Below are 14,082 nucleotides of genomic sequence, written 5' to 3' on the forward strand. Positions count from 1 at the left end.
ACGGAGAAAGAAAATACAACAGAACAAACCACACACAAAAAGAGAAGCTGTGGGTTTAACCTGATGTGAGCGGGCTGCAGGGCCTTCAGGCAAAAACCAGCATCTCTCTAAACAGAGCTACAAAATAGGAAGGTTATAAAAATAGAATATATTATGTCACTATTCCATCCCTACCGCTGTGTGGCTGGTGCTCTGTGAACCTGCAGGTTGTTGTGGGGGGTGGGGTGGGGAAGAGGGCATATTAAGCTGAGCCCTGGGACCAGAGGGCCAGCTGGAGATTAGGGAGGGACGAGTAACTGGGGGGGGGGGGTGCCACATGCCACGAGACCACTAGAGGTCGCACTGACCATCAATAAGGTTAAGAGGTCTGCCCACCCCTGGGATAAAGCACAGGTTTCAGGTAACAGGGCTGAGCAAGCCTGGGAGCGAGGCTGAGGGCCTGGCCTTAAGCTGTGCCTTTTCAGCAAAGCAGAGTACATTTCTCTACCTAAAAACTCTTCTACTTTAACAATGGTTTACTGTACTTTTTTTTTTCCTTCCTTTTTAAAGCAATGTTTCTTAAGCTTTTTTTTTTTTTTTTAAAACACATAAAAGAATCAAAACTCCTTCTCAAGACTTCCCATGTGTTAATCCTATTCTTAGAACAGACAAGCACATTAATAGAAAACTAGTGATTACTGGGGTACAGAATTCTATTTTTGTAGCACCCCGCCTCCCTACTCTCAGGGTGACGCAGACTCTCTCTCTCTCTCTCTTTAAGACAGCTTTCAGGTATTTTTTTCTCTTTTGCTTAAATCAGATAGAAAGGAGAAAGATTAAGGAAAAACAACCAACAAAGAGAACAAAACTTCCTCTTCTGGAAACAACATGTCCCCAAGGGGGATGTCGTCAGGAGCACCCGGGCTGGCTCCTTCCTCTTCGCGGGTGCCACTACTTGGTGGCTCCCGCCTGCCCGGTGGTCCTCAGATGTCCACATCTCGCACGTCGGTGGGTGTGCAGGCCAGACCAGCCTCTTCCTCCGCTTCCCCCTCCTCCTCCGTGGCCTTGGGGTTGACGTTCTGCTGGGCCTGGCGCAGGCTTGACTCCAGAAGGGCTTCAATCTGTTCCTGGCAGGCACGGAGGCAGTCCTGGAGAGGTGGGCGGAGATGGAGGGGGTCCTTGTTTAGCCAGAGGCCAGTGGCCAGGGCCTTGACCTGCGAGGCAGGCTTTGCTAAGGGCAAGGCTTGAGGAAACTCTCCAAGCCACCCCCAAATCCAGTGAGAGCTGCCAGAGACTAGAAGGGTACTGCTACTCTCTAGGTTCTTCCTCCCAGACTGTACCCCGTACTTCCCCACCAGGAGCATCTCTCTCACACAGCTTTTTGCCTTGGGTGGCCTCTGAGGGAAGCCAGCTCCAGCACGGGTGGGGTCTGGAAAGCATTTGCCCTGGAATGAGACTCATCAACTGAAGTCCTGCCTAGACAGGCTGAAGCTAGGGCACTGCCTATATTCCTGAAGCCAGGAGGATTCCTGGGGAACACCTGGGAAGCTCCCATATTCAGAACTCGTGTACTGTTCCCATTTGTTGGATGAACATCATGGCTAGAGGGTGGCAGGGCAATGGTCCCATTTCACAGATGGAGAAAGTGAGGCCCAGGTAGCCTGGTATGGACCCACAGACACCCTTCCCTCTCTGAAGCCTGTGGGCTCCAACCTGCCCACCCACCCTATTCTCAGTTCTCAGGAGCCCCAGACACTTAGGGGAAGGGGGCTGCATGTTCTACAATTGAGAGGTGTAGGAATGGGGCACGGGGGGTGTCTCTGTGGCTGATGCCAAGCAGGGCAGAACAGCTGTCACACCCGGAAGCCTTCTACATGCCAGTGGCTCTGACCTCCACTGAACCCCCAACTGAAGTTCAGGCCAGAACTGGACTTTTGCCTGTCTATGCCAACTCGCAATGCCCTAGAGGAACCCTTCACAGCCAGAGCTCCAAGCATGATCAGCCGTACTCCTCTGCAGGAAGGTACAGTTACTTACACGTAAGCACAGTCTGCCTGATGCAAACCCCTCCCTCACACAAAGAAAGTTCTAGAATGTGTAGGTCTATACCGGAGTCCTTTGTGGGTTCACTCCCTAAAGTCTGCACTGAAGGAGGTATGGTCCTATGGTAGCTGGGCTGGGCTGGGCTGGGCTTCACATGCCACTACCCATCCTCATCACAGGGGCACTGTCACCACACCACAGACCTCTGTGCCTCTGGGACCCATGACTCTGGGAAGAGGCTGGTGGGGGGCCCAGGTTTGGCACGCCTCAGCTCCTGCCCAGTCACACAGTGCCCTGGTACCGCTCACCAAGGTTCCCTGGCCCTCGCCAGCTATAGTCTCCTTTGATGACTTACTCACCGGGTCACACTTGATGACTCTGGAAAGAAAGTGCGTTGTGCGGTAGCAGGAGAGGAAGCTGTTGGGGCTGCCCAGGTTCAGGCCTTGCATGGCAGCCACCACGCTCCCAGCAGCTACCATGGAGGGCGGGTTGGAAATGAACTTCACATCTGCAGCGAGAGGGACAGAGGTGGCTGTGAGCAGGAACAGTGACGATCCTGTGATTCAGCTCCCACCCACAGCCTTGGAGCCAGTCCTCTAGCCCTTCCGATGGATGCCCGCATCAACTCTAGCTCCCTTGGAGACACCTAAGTGGCGCTCCGTGCACACAGGGCTGCATCTCTAGACCCCAGCAGGACGGAGGATCAGGGTGTCCAGGCCAGAGCCTTGACGCTACCTGTCAATAAGGCCTTGGCTCAAACTTTAAAAAAAGCTGAGTGGCTGAGTCCGCCTGGCATGCATACCCAGATTCAACCCCCAGCATTTCCAGCAAACATCAAGGAGGGGTCGGCTATGGAGCTCTAAAAGGACGGAACCTAGGGTTGAGGTGGGAGGCAGGGAAGATGTCTGTCTGTTCCAGAGTCAGCCTGGCAGCACGCCAAGGACTAGAGACATATCTCAGAGACAGGAGACTGCGGCAGAGATGACAGGCCCAGGTTCCTCGGAGGTCAGACTAGACTCCACAGAAGGGAGTTCCCCTTCCCAGCTCACTGACCCAGGTTGAGGAAGACATGTGACCCCAGTCCAGGAAAACCCAGTAGGAGTAGCCTCAGAGGGAGCTGGGAAGAGCCACCTCAGATCTCCAGGCCAGGGTCCCTCATGAGAGGCCCTGGAGTCTTAGGGACTCTCATATGCACATGTCCATGCCTCTCGGGTCTACTGGACTCAGCATCCTGCAGCTGTGTGTCACACTGATGGAATGCCTCTCTGCATAACCCCCATCAAAGATTAAGTCTGAAAACTGCTTCCCTGTCACATCCAACAAAGAAATAGTGACAGGGACAGCTGGTCACTTGGCTTGCGAATCAGGGCTTCCAGGCCAGAGGAGGACACAAGAATGAACAGATGTCAGCTCCCATCAACCATCATGTGTCACTCAGAGCCTGGGATCAAGGAGGCTGAAAGGAATGGGAACCAGGAAGGGAGAGAGTTGCTGTAGCAAGGCAGCCCTCTGGGGGCCACCCTGAGGGAACATACACTTTGGCTGTTAAAGGGACCCAGCAGACGAGCAATACCTCCAGGTGGCACCAAGGACAGTTCATGCTGGTGAGTTCAGTGAACCAGGACCTTGCTATGGAGTCAAGTTCAAATCACAAACAGCCCTTTTACAGGGAGTGAGACTCCAGCCAGCAGTTGGCACATGGACCTGGAGTCCCTGGCCCCTTCCAGAGCCTGTCTTTTTCCCTCCCACAGGCAGTGGCAAGATGCATTATGTCCTGTAAGGATCCCTAGCAAACATCTGCATCTTCACACCGGTTGCTGCTGGCATAGGTGTCCCCTGGCTCAGTGGCATGTCTGACACCTACATACTTCATTAAGTTCAGTTTCCCACTGTCTGTACCCATCCACACAAGGGTGACACGCTCTGGTCACCTGTGTTAACACCCCCAACCCTAGCTAGCTAACACACTGCTCACAGCCGGGAATCCAGGTCTGGGGGTGTGTGGAAGGGAAGTGATACCTTCCCATCTCCTATAGGGTGAACCCCTGCCACACAGATGACAGACCTCCTGGCCTCCATGATGTCACACTGGCCTCTTCCCAGAGTGGTTCCCGTGTGACAAAGGAGCTGGCTGCTCCTACAGAGAGACAAAGCCTCCAGACTACAGAACATTGGCCTACTGCAGGTCACCAAGCTGTCCTTTAACTCCACCTGTCTTCCAGGGGCTCTCACTGAACCCCATCACAGACAAAGGCTGTAAGGAAAGCTGGAAGAGCTGAGTCTAGCCACACCCAGATGTAGCGCTTACTGATTTCTCTGCTGGCATCTAGGGGTCCCGGGAGGGGCACGTTGCTGCCAGAACCATCCTGGGGGAGGTTGTGCCACTCCATCCCCAAGTTATCTCTGGGAAACTCTGCCGCCTCTCTGAAGGCTCTTTCAGCTCCATAAAAGGCTGCCCGGAGCTTCCAAAGGCTCCGCTCTCCTCAGAGGAACCCCAGCCAGCTGCCTCCCTGACTGCCAACAGGACCATCCCCACCCCTGAGATCCTCCCAGCCTACCGATGGCCTTGCTACTCCCATCTGCCACCCCCTTGTTTGGTATCCCTGGGGCGGGGCCGGGTGTGTTAACCCTCTGCAACTACCCTCTGCAGGTAGTTGGCAAGCTAGAACCCCCAAATTCTCACACCAGCAGCCTAGCAGAGACACTGGCTATGGGGCTGTCAGACATGAGAAGATGTCATTGAGACAGCGGGGGTGAGGTGGAGGTGTGTGTGTGTGTGTGGGAAGATACTCTACAGGCCCCTCTGACATCACAGGCCAAACAGCTATAGCAACTGAGGTCTGATCAGGGCCACCGAGGAAGGGGGTCCTCAGCAAGTGGGAGAACACCAGACTCCCTCAATATTGCTAAGCCTCCTGGGCAGGGTTCTCAGTTAGAGGTGAGGAACAGCTGTCAGAAGTAGTAGCAAGACCACCCAGAAGTTGCAGGGGTGTCTATGTGAGTGTGCTCCTTGTCCACCGTCACTTATGTCAGCTTATCTACCTGGTGTCTGGGGCCAGGGAGGGTCCCTTGGAGGAGTCATAGGGAGGTTCTTGTCTCCCTGCTTCCAGCCAGCCCTCCCAGGACTCAGCCAAAAAGAACTGGGGCTGTACTGTATGCAGCACGTGGGGCTGAGGTTGGACCATTAGCCCCATCCGTGTAGGCACCCCTAGGAGAAGCTGGTGTCGCTTGTGCGCACGCGTGCTTGTGCTCTATAGCTCGGGCTCCTTGAGAATACAGGCAAGGCAGGAAGTCTAGGAGCAGAGGCAAAAACCTCTTCAGAAAGCATGCCGTGGCCGTACCACTTCCTGGCAGTGGAAAGGTTGGCACAGGGAAGCTGTGTCCTTCTGTTAGATCTCCAAGATACTAGTCAAGAGAGGGTGCCACCCAGTATCATCTGTCTCCAACAAGCTATCTGCACCATGAACTCAGAATAGATAGCAAGGAAAGAGGCCTTAACCCCGGGAGCGGCAAGGAGTCCGATCTTCCTGGGAAGAATGGGGGTGGAGCCTTACCTGTGGCACAGAGGGCCACAAAGGTCTGTGCATGCTTGCGGATGGTCTGCTTGTTCTCATCCGCCTCTGGCATTTTGGAGAGGAAGTGTTCGATGAAGTCGTGGGGAGTCATGGCAGCCAGGTTCCACTTGAGCTTGTTCACCAGAAGCAGTTCCATTTGCTGCAGAGAATGAGGAACACGGTCAAAAGGAAGGCAGGCTGATTCGAGAAGGTCTAAAGAGTGGGGACAACCCGGGACCCCATACAGGTAAACAACAAAATGTGCCTGTAGAAATACTAAGGGAACAGACCAGCTGGGGACAAAAAGGATCTCCCACCGCCAGCGCTGCGGCCTGCGCGTCGCTAGGGGGCGCACACCGCCCACATTTCAGAGTGGTTTCACTGCAGACATGGTGGGGAGTCCGGTAGGGAAAGGGGGCGGGCACAGAGGTAGAATGGGGTTGGCATTCAGCTCACTGCCACTTCGGTATCGTGCGGTTCGGTGCGGGGTGGGTGCCTTCCGTGGGGCAGGAGATCTGTCCATGGATGGCTGGATCTCCTGCCACTTGTAGCTCCCACCACCCAGGGGTCGAGCAGCTAAAGAAGGATTGCGGGTGGCGGGTTATGTGGTTACCAGCAGCTCCTCGGGCCGGATAGAGTTGTCAGTGTAGATGCACAATTTCTCGGCAGTCAGGGGAATGGTCTCCTTCATCTTAGAGGCCACGAACATGCAAGTGGCCCCCAGCAGCTGCAGGCGGCTCTTCTTCAGGGGTTCCAGGGACAGGAAGCGGTCCAGGTAGTTCATGGCCAGCGGGAAGACCTCCTCTTCGCACTTCTGCTCCTCGCAGACCTGCAGGGACCCGGACCCCGACCGTCAACGTGGGAGGGGGGCATTGCTCGATATGACCCCGCACCCCTTTCCTAGATTGCACAGAGGGGATTCCGGTGGCCAACTCCCCGGGATGCGCTCCTGCTCCGCGGGTTCCCAGTGCCCACCCATCCTGAAACTGAAAGGGAAAGTCCTTGGGCGGCTGGCGGGTTGGGTCGAGGGAGTGGTGGCCACGGAGACCCCCGTCCCCTGTTGAAATTAGGAGGCCACACGCCAGAGAACCCCACCGCGGTGCTGGCGGGGCGCCGGGGGCTGGGCGACGCTCGAGCGCACGCGAGACACAAAGGTGGCGTCCCAGGCCGCCGCGCTGCATTTCCCAGACGTCATCTTTTCAAAAAATATTTAAAAATATTAAAAAAATATCTAGGTGCCTAAAAGCGACCTGAAAATAACCATCGGACGACCCTTGATCCAAGCCGAGGGTCAGGAGCTCAGTGGACATTGGGGGGTGAGCTCCAGCAACTCAAACTCCGGGGGCCCCCCTTTTGCTGGGTGCGGGCGCTGTTTGCCTCTGCAAGGGCATTATGTCTCACTTTAAAAATTATTTTAAAATATTTTGGGACCCCTGAGTCTCCTGCTGAACATCTGAAAATGTGCTTTTGTCTCCCCCCGCTCCCCGTTTGACCTAGACAGGTTCCTCCAAATCCAGAACCGCACGGACAACGGTCAATCTCAGTGACTAGGGGGCCACGCGACCTTGCAGCCTGGCGTTTTCTCTGGGCCAGGCAGCGTGTGCGGGGTACTCAGGGTCCGCTGTTTGAACAAAGAGTCCCCCACCCCAAATATGCCTCACACTGTCCTATTTAGTGATTCCCGACCGCCACGAGGCCCCTCGCGCCTGTCCCAGCGCCCCTACAGCGGCTCCCCGCCCTGCCCCCAATTATTAATAAACACTTTTGCTTTGCAATAAAGGAGCAAAGATGGCGCATAATATTGGCACGAGCAGCCCTTGCATACGTGTCCATGGATATTAATTTAAAAATCAAATTTATGCCCCCTCCCCCCCTTAGCTGGCGAAACGCGCAGGGGCGGCCCCCGCCGAGGCGCTGAAGGAATGGGGCACAAGCAGGGGCCACAGAAGAAGCTCAGTCTGCACCCTCTGTGGTGTCGCTGACACCGTCCTTCCTCGAAGGCACCCCTCCCCGACTACCCCCCACCAGGAAAAGGAATTCCCATCTCCCCAACTCCCAAACCTTCCTCGTTCAAAAAGACCCGAAGTATCTATTTATTTTGTGAATCTCGAGTCCTAGCAACACACCGGGAAAACTCCGTGACGGAAGGGAAGAGAAGGAAGATAGTGATAGCAACAAGTTGCCAGGGGGGTCCCAAGCTAGCAGCCTGTAGTCTCTCACCTCCAGCATCCAGGTGGCCACGATTTTCCGCATGGATGGCACAATCTCCTTCTGCACGCACTTGAAGTAAGATACGGAGGGCGCACAGGTCTCCTCCGTCTTGAGCATGGCTCGCAGCACCCGGTCGTTGAGGAGATTGGTGTCAGGGTACGCGCGGCGGATGGTCTCCACTTCGCAGCACAGGAGCTGGTGTTCCATGGCGCGGCCGCCTGGGGAGAGCTGTGGTCTCGGTTGGGCTCCGGTGGCTGCTGCTGCCTCGCGCTGGCTCGCGCTGTACTGCCGGTCTCCGGAGCGCGCGGAGTCTGTAGCTCTCTGCTACTGCGCCGACAGCCCTCTGGAGGCTGCAGGACTTTGCAACTTCAACAAAACTCCCCTGTAGTCCGTGTGACGTTACTGTTGTTAAGCAGAGATCAAAGCCGGGCAGAGAAAAGGGGGAGGGGGAAGGCCGAGGCGGGCGCAGGGGGAGGGGGCTCGGGAGCAGTGAGCGGAGGGGGGGGGGGACAAGCCCAAAGCCTTCCCCCTCCCCCCTCAGCCTTCGCAGATATGCAAATCGCTCGGACTGCTTCTCTCCAAACTGGGAAAGAGCGGGGCAAGGGCAAGGGGGGCTTCTGTCCCTAAGAGGGTCCTCCGAGACCTGTGGAGGTGGGGTAGTGGCGGCTCTGGACAGGACAGCTAGGAGGGGGGCCAGGCCACACGCAAGCCAAGGAAGAATGTATGGAAAGGGAGCCTGGGGGTGCAAGGACACCCTGTTCTTAAACCGGGAGAATGGGTGCGTTTCCGAGGACGCCACGAGGGCACCCACGGGCGGACCCATTGCTTAGAAATCCCAGCGTCACCGTCTTCTTTCAATTTCATCAACACGTGTAAAATTCAGGAACTGTGTAACACCCGAAGATGCCAGACGAGCCCTAAGCTCTCGTGCAGGCTCCATCCTGGCGCACTGGGGTGGTTGCAAAGGGTCAGAGGGGTATCTAAACTTTAAAGGGTCCCCAGCCTAGCATCCGCTCGCTCAAAAATAAAATAAAACCCCGAAAATCCCAGCAACAGCTCAAGATGGTGGCCATTATTTCCTTCATCTAGTCCTCCCCGCTGGGGGGTGAGGTGGGATCTGAGATTTGTCTTCATACAGAGACCGGTTTATCCTGGTTAGGGTCCTCCAGTATCCCCCTCCTCCACCGCAGGCGGTTTGCCCAAGAAAGATAAATCTTTGAAGAAAAGGTTGAGACACAATAGGCTCTTTTCTAATTTATTTTTTAATTAAGAAAAGTAAATCGTTGCAAGTTATTAGTCTCCCTTCCAGGAACCAGACCACCGGAAGCTTCCTGATTGGTTTCGTTGGTGGGGGGGTGTGGTGGTAGGTGATGGCGTTTCTCCACCTTTAGAATTGCAGTCTTGAGTTGGGGGAGGAGGGCTGGTGTGAATCAAGATAAATTTGTGAGCCGATAAGGTGATATTTAAAGAGAATCTATAGATGGTCATGGTTAACCGAATGGACCCCTAAATTTATAATTTATAGAGTCAAATAAAATACTTTTAGAATAAAGCGGTCCCACCACCTTGGCCCACTATTTAGTTCCCTAGTTTTGGAAACGCTTTCACAATACCCGACTTCAAGTTAGGCGAACTATTCACACATATTTCCCCCGGAATACTTTCGTGTCCCAGAAGAAACTGGTAAAGGAGCGCAAGGCGTCTAGGCGGCACGCGAGACGCAAACCCCTCACCTTCCGAGCTCATTCCTTCCGCTCCCCCTCCCCCGACATTGGGGTCCCTAAAGTCCGGATCCTTTGGGACAGTGATTCCACTGTAGCTCCGAAGGTGGTGGGTGGCCCGGGCAGAGCGCCCACGCTTGCTCTGGCCACAGGCCCCGCCAAGCCTGGGAGCCTTAGCCTAAGCACGAGGGCGGCCAGGCTGCCTTTTCATTCATAAAATCCCTACCGGGCTGCAGTAAGCATGATTTATGGGGCTGCGCGCTATCACCCGCGGCTGAGTGCCTGCGAGCCGAGCAGGCTAGCCTAGCCAGGGTGCGCCACCAAGGGCAGCGGGGCATAAAGGGGCTCGCCCACCCTGCAGCACGAGCTAGCGACCCGCAGCCACCCCCCACCACCGCCACCGCGGGAAAGACCAGGAAACTGAAATTAGCATGAGCCAATCCGGACTCAGCGCTGTTACTAGGCGGACCGGGCAGATCTCCACGAGGAACTTCGTTGAGCTCTGCGCTCAGGGACAGGAGCAAAAGTGCAAGTCCGGTTGGCGGGCGTGTAGAGCCGTCCAGGAACCCGTGGGGGAGGCGCAGGAATTTGGGACCCGGCGGGGAGCGCCCATCTCCCATCCTGGGAACCTCGTTTGTCCGAATCCCGAGCCCGAGAGGTGGGCTGCAATTCAGAGTTCTTTCCGGGACAACTGCTTTAAGAATCTCAGGATTTTTATTTTCCAGCGAGATAGTAACTTAAACACAAACACCCACTTTCTTTTGCAATTTTAACTTTACATTGGCTTTAAAAAATCTCGTGGCAGGAACTGTGCGCTCTGGGCTTACTTAAAGTGTTCTGCGCTTATTTGTCAGTGACCTTTTGGAGACAAAAGGCCACTTGCCCAATCGAGAGGGAACCACGTTATTTGGAAAGAAAAATCTCAAAGTAACTTTAATCCCCTTTCCGATTTCCTGCCTCCTCGAACCCTATCCCTACCCCCACCTGACTCGAGCCAAGGTTCCAGAGAGAAAGACAGCGGATTTTTAGTCTTGCGATTGCCACTATCCCTGGCTGTGGGAACTTCATTGAGAGGTGGGAGGGAGCGCGTTCATTGAGGAACCCTCGCGGCTAAACGCGGGGCTCGGGTTAGGGGTGCCCGGCTGGGCGGCAATACTGGGCCTCTGGCTGCAGCCCCTCCCAGAGAGGAGCGGACGCACCTAGGTGGTGTCACCTGCAGCCGCATACCAGGCGGCAACTTGAAAGGACTTGGCTTGTCTCAGTTCCAGTTAGCCATTGTTAATTTAGCCTTCAAGTCGCCCAGAGAAAACACTTCCGAATATGGGCCCCAAGGTTCCGGAGGCACTACAGCTTCCCTCTCCTCACCCAGAAGGCGTTTTGGGGCGCGCGTGGCAGTCCACGTGCTACGCGGCTGCTCCGCCTAGGTTACCCTGAACCGATTCCAGGCACCCTTCGGCTAAGGTGTGTATGCTCAACTCATCCCCTGTGCACACCTGGGACAGCCGCATCTTCTCTTCTCAAGCGTGCACTTTCCAAATAAGTTTCAGTCCCCAATTCCCACCACCCAGAGCGAATAGGCCCGCGCCGTGGAATGAGCTCTGGAGCGGCAAGCCTGGCTCCAGGGACCCCGAGGGTGGAGATGCAATTTGAGGGAGGGATGTCTGCTCGGTCTCCAGCTCTCTGAACGCATCACAGGTGTCCGGAAGAACCCTAGAGTCCTTTTGGGATTTATGGACTTTTGGGCTCTGGCCCTTGGCCCTTCCCAGACTAAATGGTGGGGAGCGGGCAATAGGGCCAAAGTGAACCACCCGTGGCCAGGCAGGACCACGTGGCTCAATCGTGGTGAGCGAACCCTCGTGCGACTCCAGGGCGCAGCAGCTGGAACTGGGGGCATTCAGCCCCTGGCATTGGTCCCTCAGTACTCGGAAGGGCTGTCAGGGTGCAGAGCCCCTTTGATCTGCTTTCCTGCAAAACCAGGCATCTCCATTCTTAATCCAGATCAGTGGGGGCTTTAGAATGGGGACTAAGCGGGTTCCAGATCTCTGGACACGGGCTGTGACGGGGCCCAAACAGGGAGGGCAAACCTAGCTCCAGGTTCTGGAAAAGATCGTCTAGCCTCACGTGCCGAGCCTTCCATGGGGTCCCTGCTCCCTGTGGTGCTTGGTGGCTTGGACGCGCGGGCGGACCCCTGGCTCTAGCCTCCGCGGTCCCAAAAAACGAGAGCCCGGAACTCCGGGGTCACGGCTGGGGGAGCGCGCGAGGCTGCACCGCGCATTCCGCGCATTCCCGCCGGCCGGTGTTTCGCCGCCACGTGGTCGTCCAGCGCGCCGCGCTTACCGTAAAGCTCGGACGCGACGCGCAGCCGTGGCTCATGAGAGCCTGAGGACGCTCCCCGAGGTGAGCTGTGGTTGAGCATGCACGTCAGTAGAGGCGCCGAGCCCGCGGCGACTCGCTGGGTAGGAACTGCCCTTTCATGTTTATAAGGAGCACTATAGTGTCATGGCTTCGCTGGAATGTGTAGTAAGGTGACTGATTGACTAAGGAACTGGACTGGTTACCGACAGTGGTAGAAGCCAGAGAGGAACTACAGCCTTTGCTCCTGAAAGTTGAATTTTCATCATTATTTCAAATCAGTGTGGGTCAGGCCAAGGTCCTGTTGTCAGGAAGCCCATCTGGAGGGTGCTTAGCATACAGAGAAATGTCCAAAAACCCACAAGAACTATTTCAAAAACACGAACAAGGATGAGGTTAGGTAGATGATTTAACAGGTCAGAGTGCTTGTTGATTTTCCAGAGGAGAGGGTTTGATTTCCAGCACCCATACCAGGCAGCCCTCAACAACCTGTAACTCCCAACTCCAGAGGGATTCTACACATTCTTCTGGACTCTGAGGGTAGCCGCACTCACACGCGCACATAGATACAAATACTTATAAACAAACAAGCAAATAAATATAATTTAAAGGTAAAAATTCAGTCCCTGGAGGGATGACACTTCTGGCATTAACCAATGGGATGCCCGCTTCTGTCACATCCCGTTCAGGGAGTAGTTAAGCACGGTAGTGGTTAGTTTCAATTGTCAACTTGACACAACCTCGAATCACGTAGCTAGAGTCTCAAGAAGCCCTATGGGTACGGCTGTGGGTGGTGTCTTGGCCGTCTTAGCTGATGTGGGAGGACCCAGTGTGGGAGTGGGTGGCACATTCCCTAGGCTTGAGTCTTGGACTGATTAAGCGTGGGAAAGGTAACTGAGCACCTCTTTATTTATTATAATTTATTTTATGTACATTAGTGTTTGCCCACGTGTATGTCTGTGTGAGGGTGTCAGATCCCCTGGAACTGGAGTTACAGACAGTTTTAATCGGCATCCTCTGGAAGAGTAGCCAGTGCTCTTAACCACTGAGCCATCATTCCAGTCCCCACCCCTGGATTCACATCTCACTGCTCTGGGAGGATATGATGTGACCATGTGCTTCAAGTTCCTGCCACTGCCTCCCTTGTAGTAATGGACTGGAAACCTGGAGTTCCGAGCCAGAATAAGCCCTTTCTCCCCTAACTGTTTTTTTTTTTTGCCATGACATTTTATCACAGCAGAAGAAATGAAGTTAGGACAGGCCTACTGAGAATCTTTGTTGTTGTTGTTGTTGTTTTTGGTTTTGGTTTTTCGAGACAGGGTTTCTCTGTGTAGCCCTGGCTGTCCTGGAACTCAGTTTGTAGACCAGGCTGGCCTCTGCCTCTTCTGGGCCATCTTTCAACCCCTGCTTTGACAGATGGTCCCTTTGCCAGCAGGGATAGAGCAGAAGCTGCTGGTGGGCTTTAGAGGGTCCATGGCTCCTGTGTGCCCCCCTCTAGATCAGATGAGTTCCAGCTGCAGCCTATCTCAGGAAATCATCCCCTCTCTGGTGGGATGGAGGAGCAGGCCCCCATCTTCCAGCTTACCAGGCGGATACTGTCATCACAGGCATTTGATAGGGCAGGAAACCGGCGTGCCGAGGAGTGGGTTAGCAGCTTCACAATCCACAGAGAGCTGGACACAAGCATCTGTAACTCCACCAACTCATTGCTTGAAATATTAGCACTTGTAAGGCAGAAGCAGGGACACACACACACATACACACACACACACAGGAAAAAGCAGGTACACACCTACACAAGAAAGAACAGGTACACAAACACTTTCTCTCTCTCTTTTCAGGATGCTAGGTTGGAAAACATTTCTGTAACTACAGGAGGCAACGCACAGAGCTGCGCTCTCTGGTGTCGGAGAGGCTGTGGGCAAATTTGCCCCCATCTCTGCTGGGCAGTGTGATGCTTTCCTCTGCCAGGCCATGGCCAGGAATAATTCAGGTAATGTGCATAGGACATTAGCACAGTGCTGGCAGGTGACTGGGGTCTGTTCTGTGTATTCGTTCACGAGTTTGCTGTTAAGCAGAGTGAATTTGAAGACTGTAGTGTACTTCCTGTGGTATGTGGAATTAATTAAATGTTTTGGTTTATATTCAGAAAGAGAAATTTTGAAATGACTTCATGATGAATCAAGCCTCCTCGCTTTGCTGACTTCTGAGCTTTTTATGGG

At 54.6% G+C, this 14,082-nt stretch overlaps 1 protein-coding gene across 1 annotated transcript; it reads right to left on the bottom strand.

Annotated features, from left to right (window-relative positions):
* Positions 1 to 524: 524 nt before the first annotated feature.
* Positions 525 to 8,199, bottom strand: Ccnd1 (cyclin D1). Its single transcript, XM_021199037.2, has 5 exons — positions 7,797 to 8,199; positions 6,190 to 6,405; positions 5,577 to 5,736; positions 2,382 to 2,530; positions 525 to 1,127 (listed from the first exon to the last, which is right to left on the bottom strand). Exons 1-5 carry the CDS (start codon positions 7,992 to 7,994, stop codon positions 963 to 965), a joined length of 888 nt encoding a protein of 295 aa, XP_021054696.1. The 5' UTR covers positions 7,995 to 8,199; the 3' UTR covers positions 525 to 962.
* Positions 8,200 to 14,082: the final 5,883 nt, after the last annotated feature.

This window comes from Mus pahari, chromosome 1 (assembly GCF_900095145.1).
Source record: "Mus pahari chromosome 1, PAHARI_EIJ_v1.1, whole genome shotgun sequence".
Classification (NCBI taxonomy): domain Eukaryota; kingdom Metazoa; phylum Chordata; class Mammalia; order Rodentia; family Muridae; genus Mus; species Mus pahari.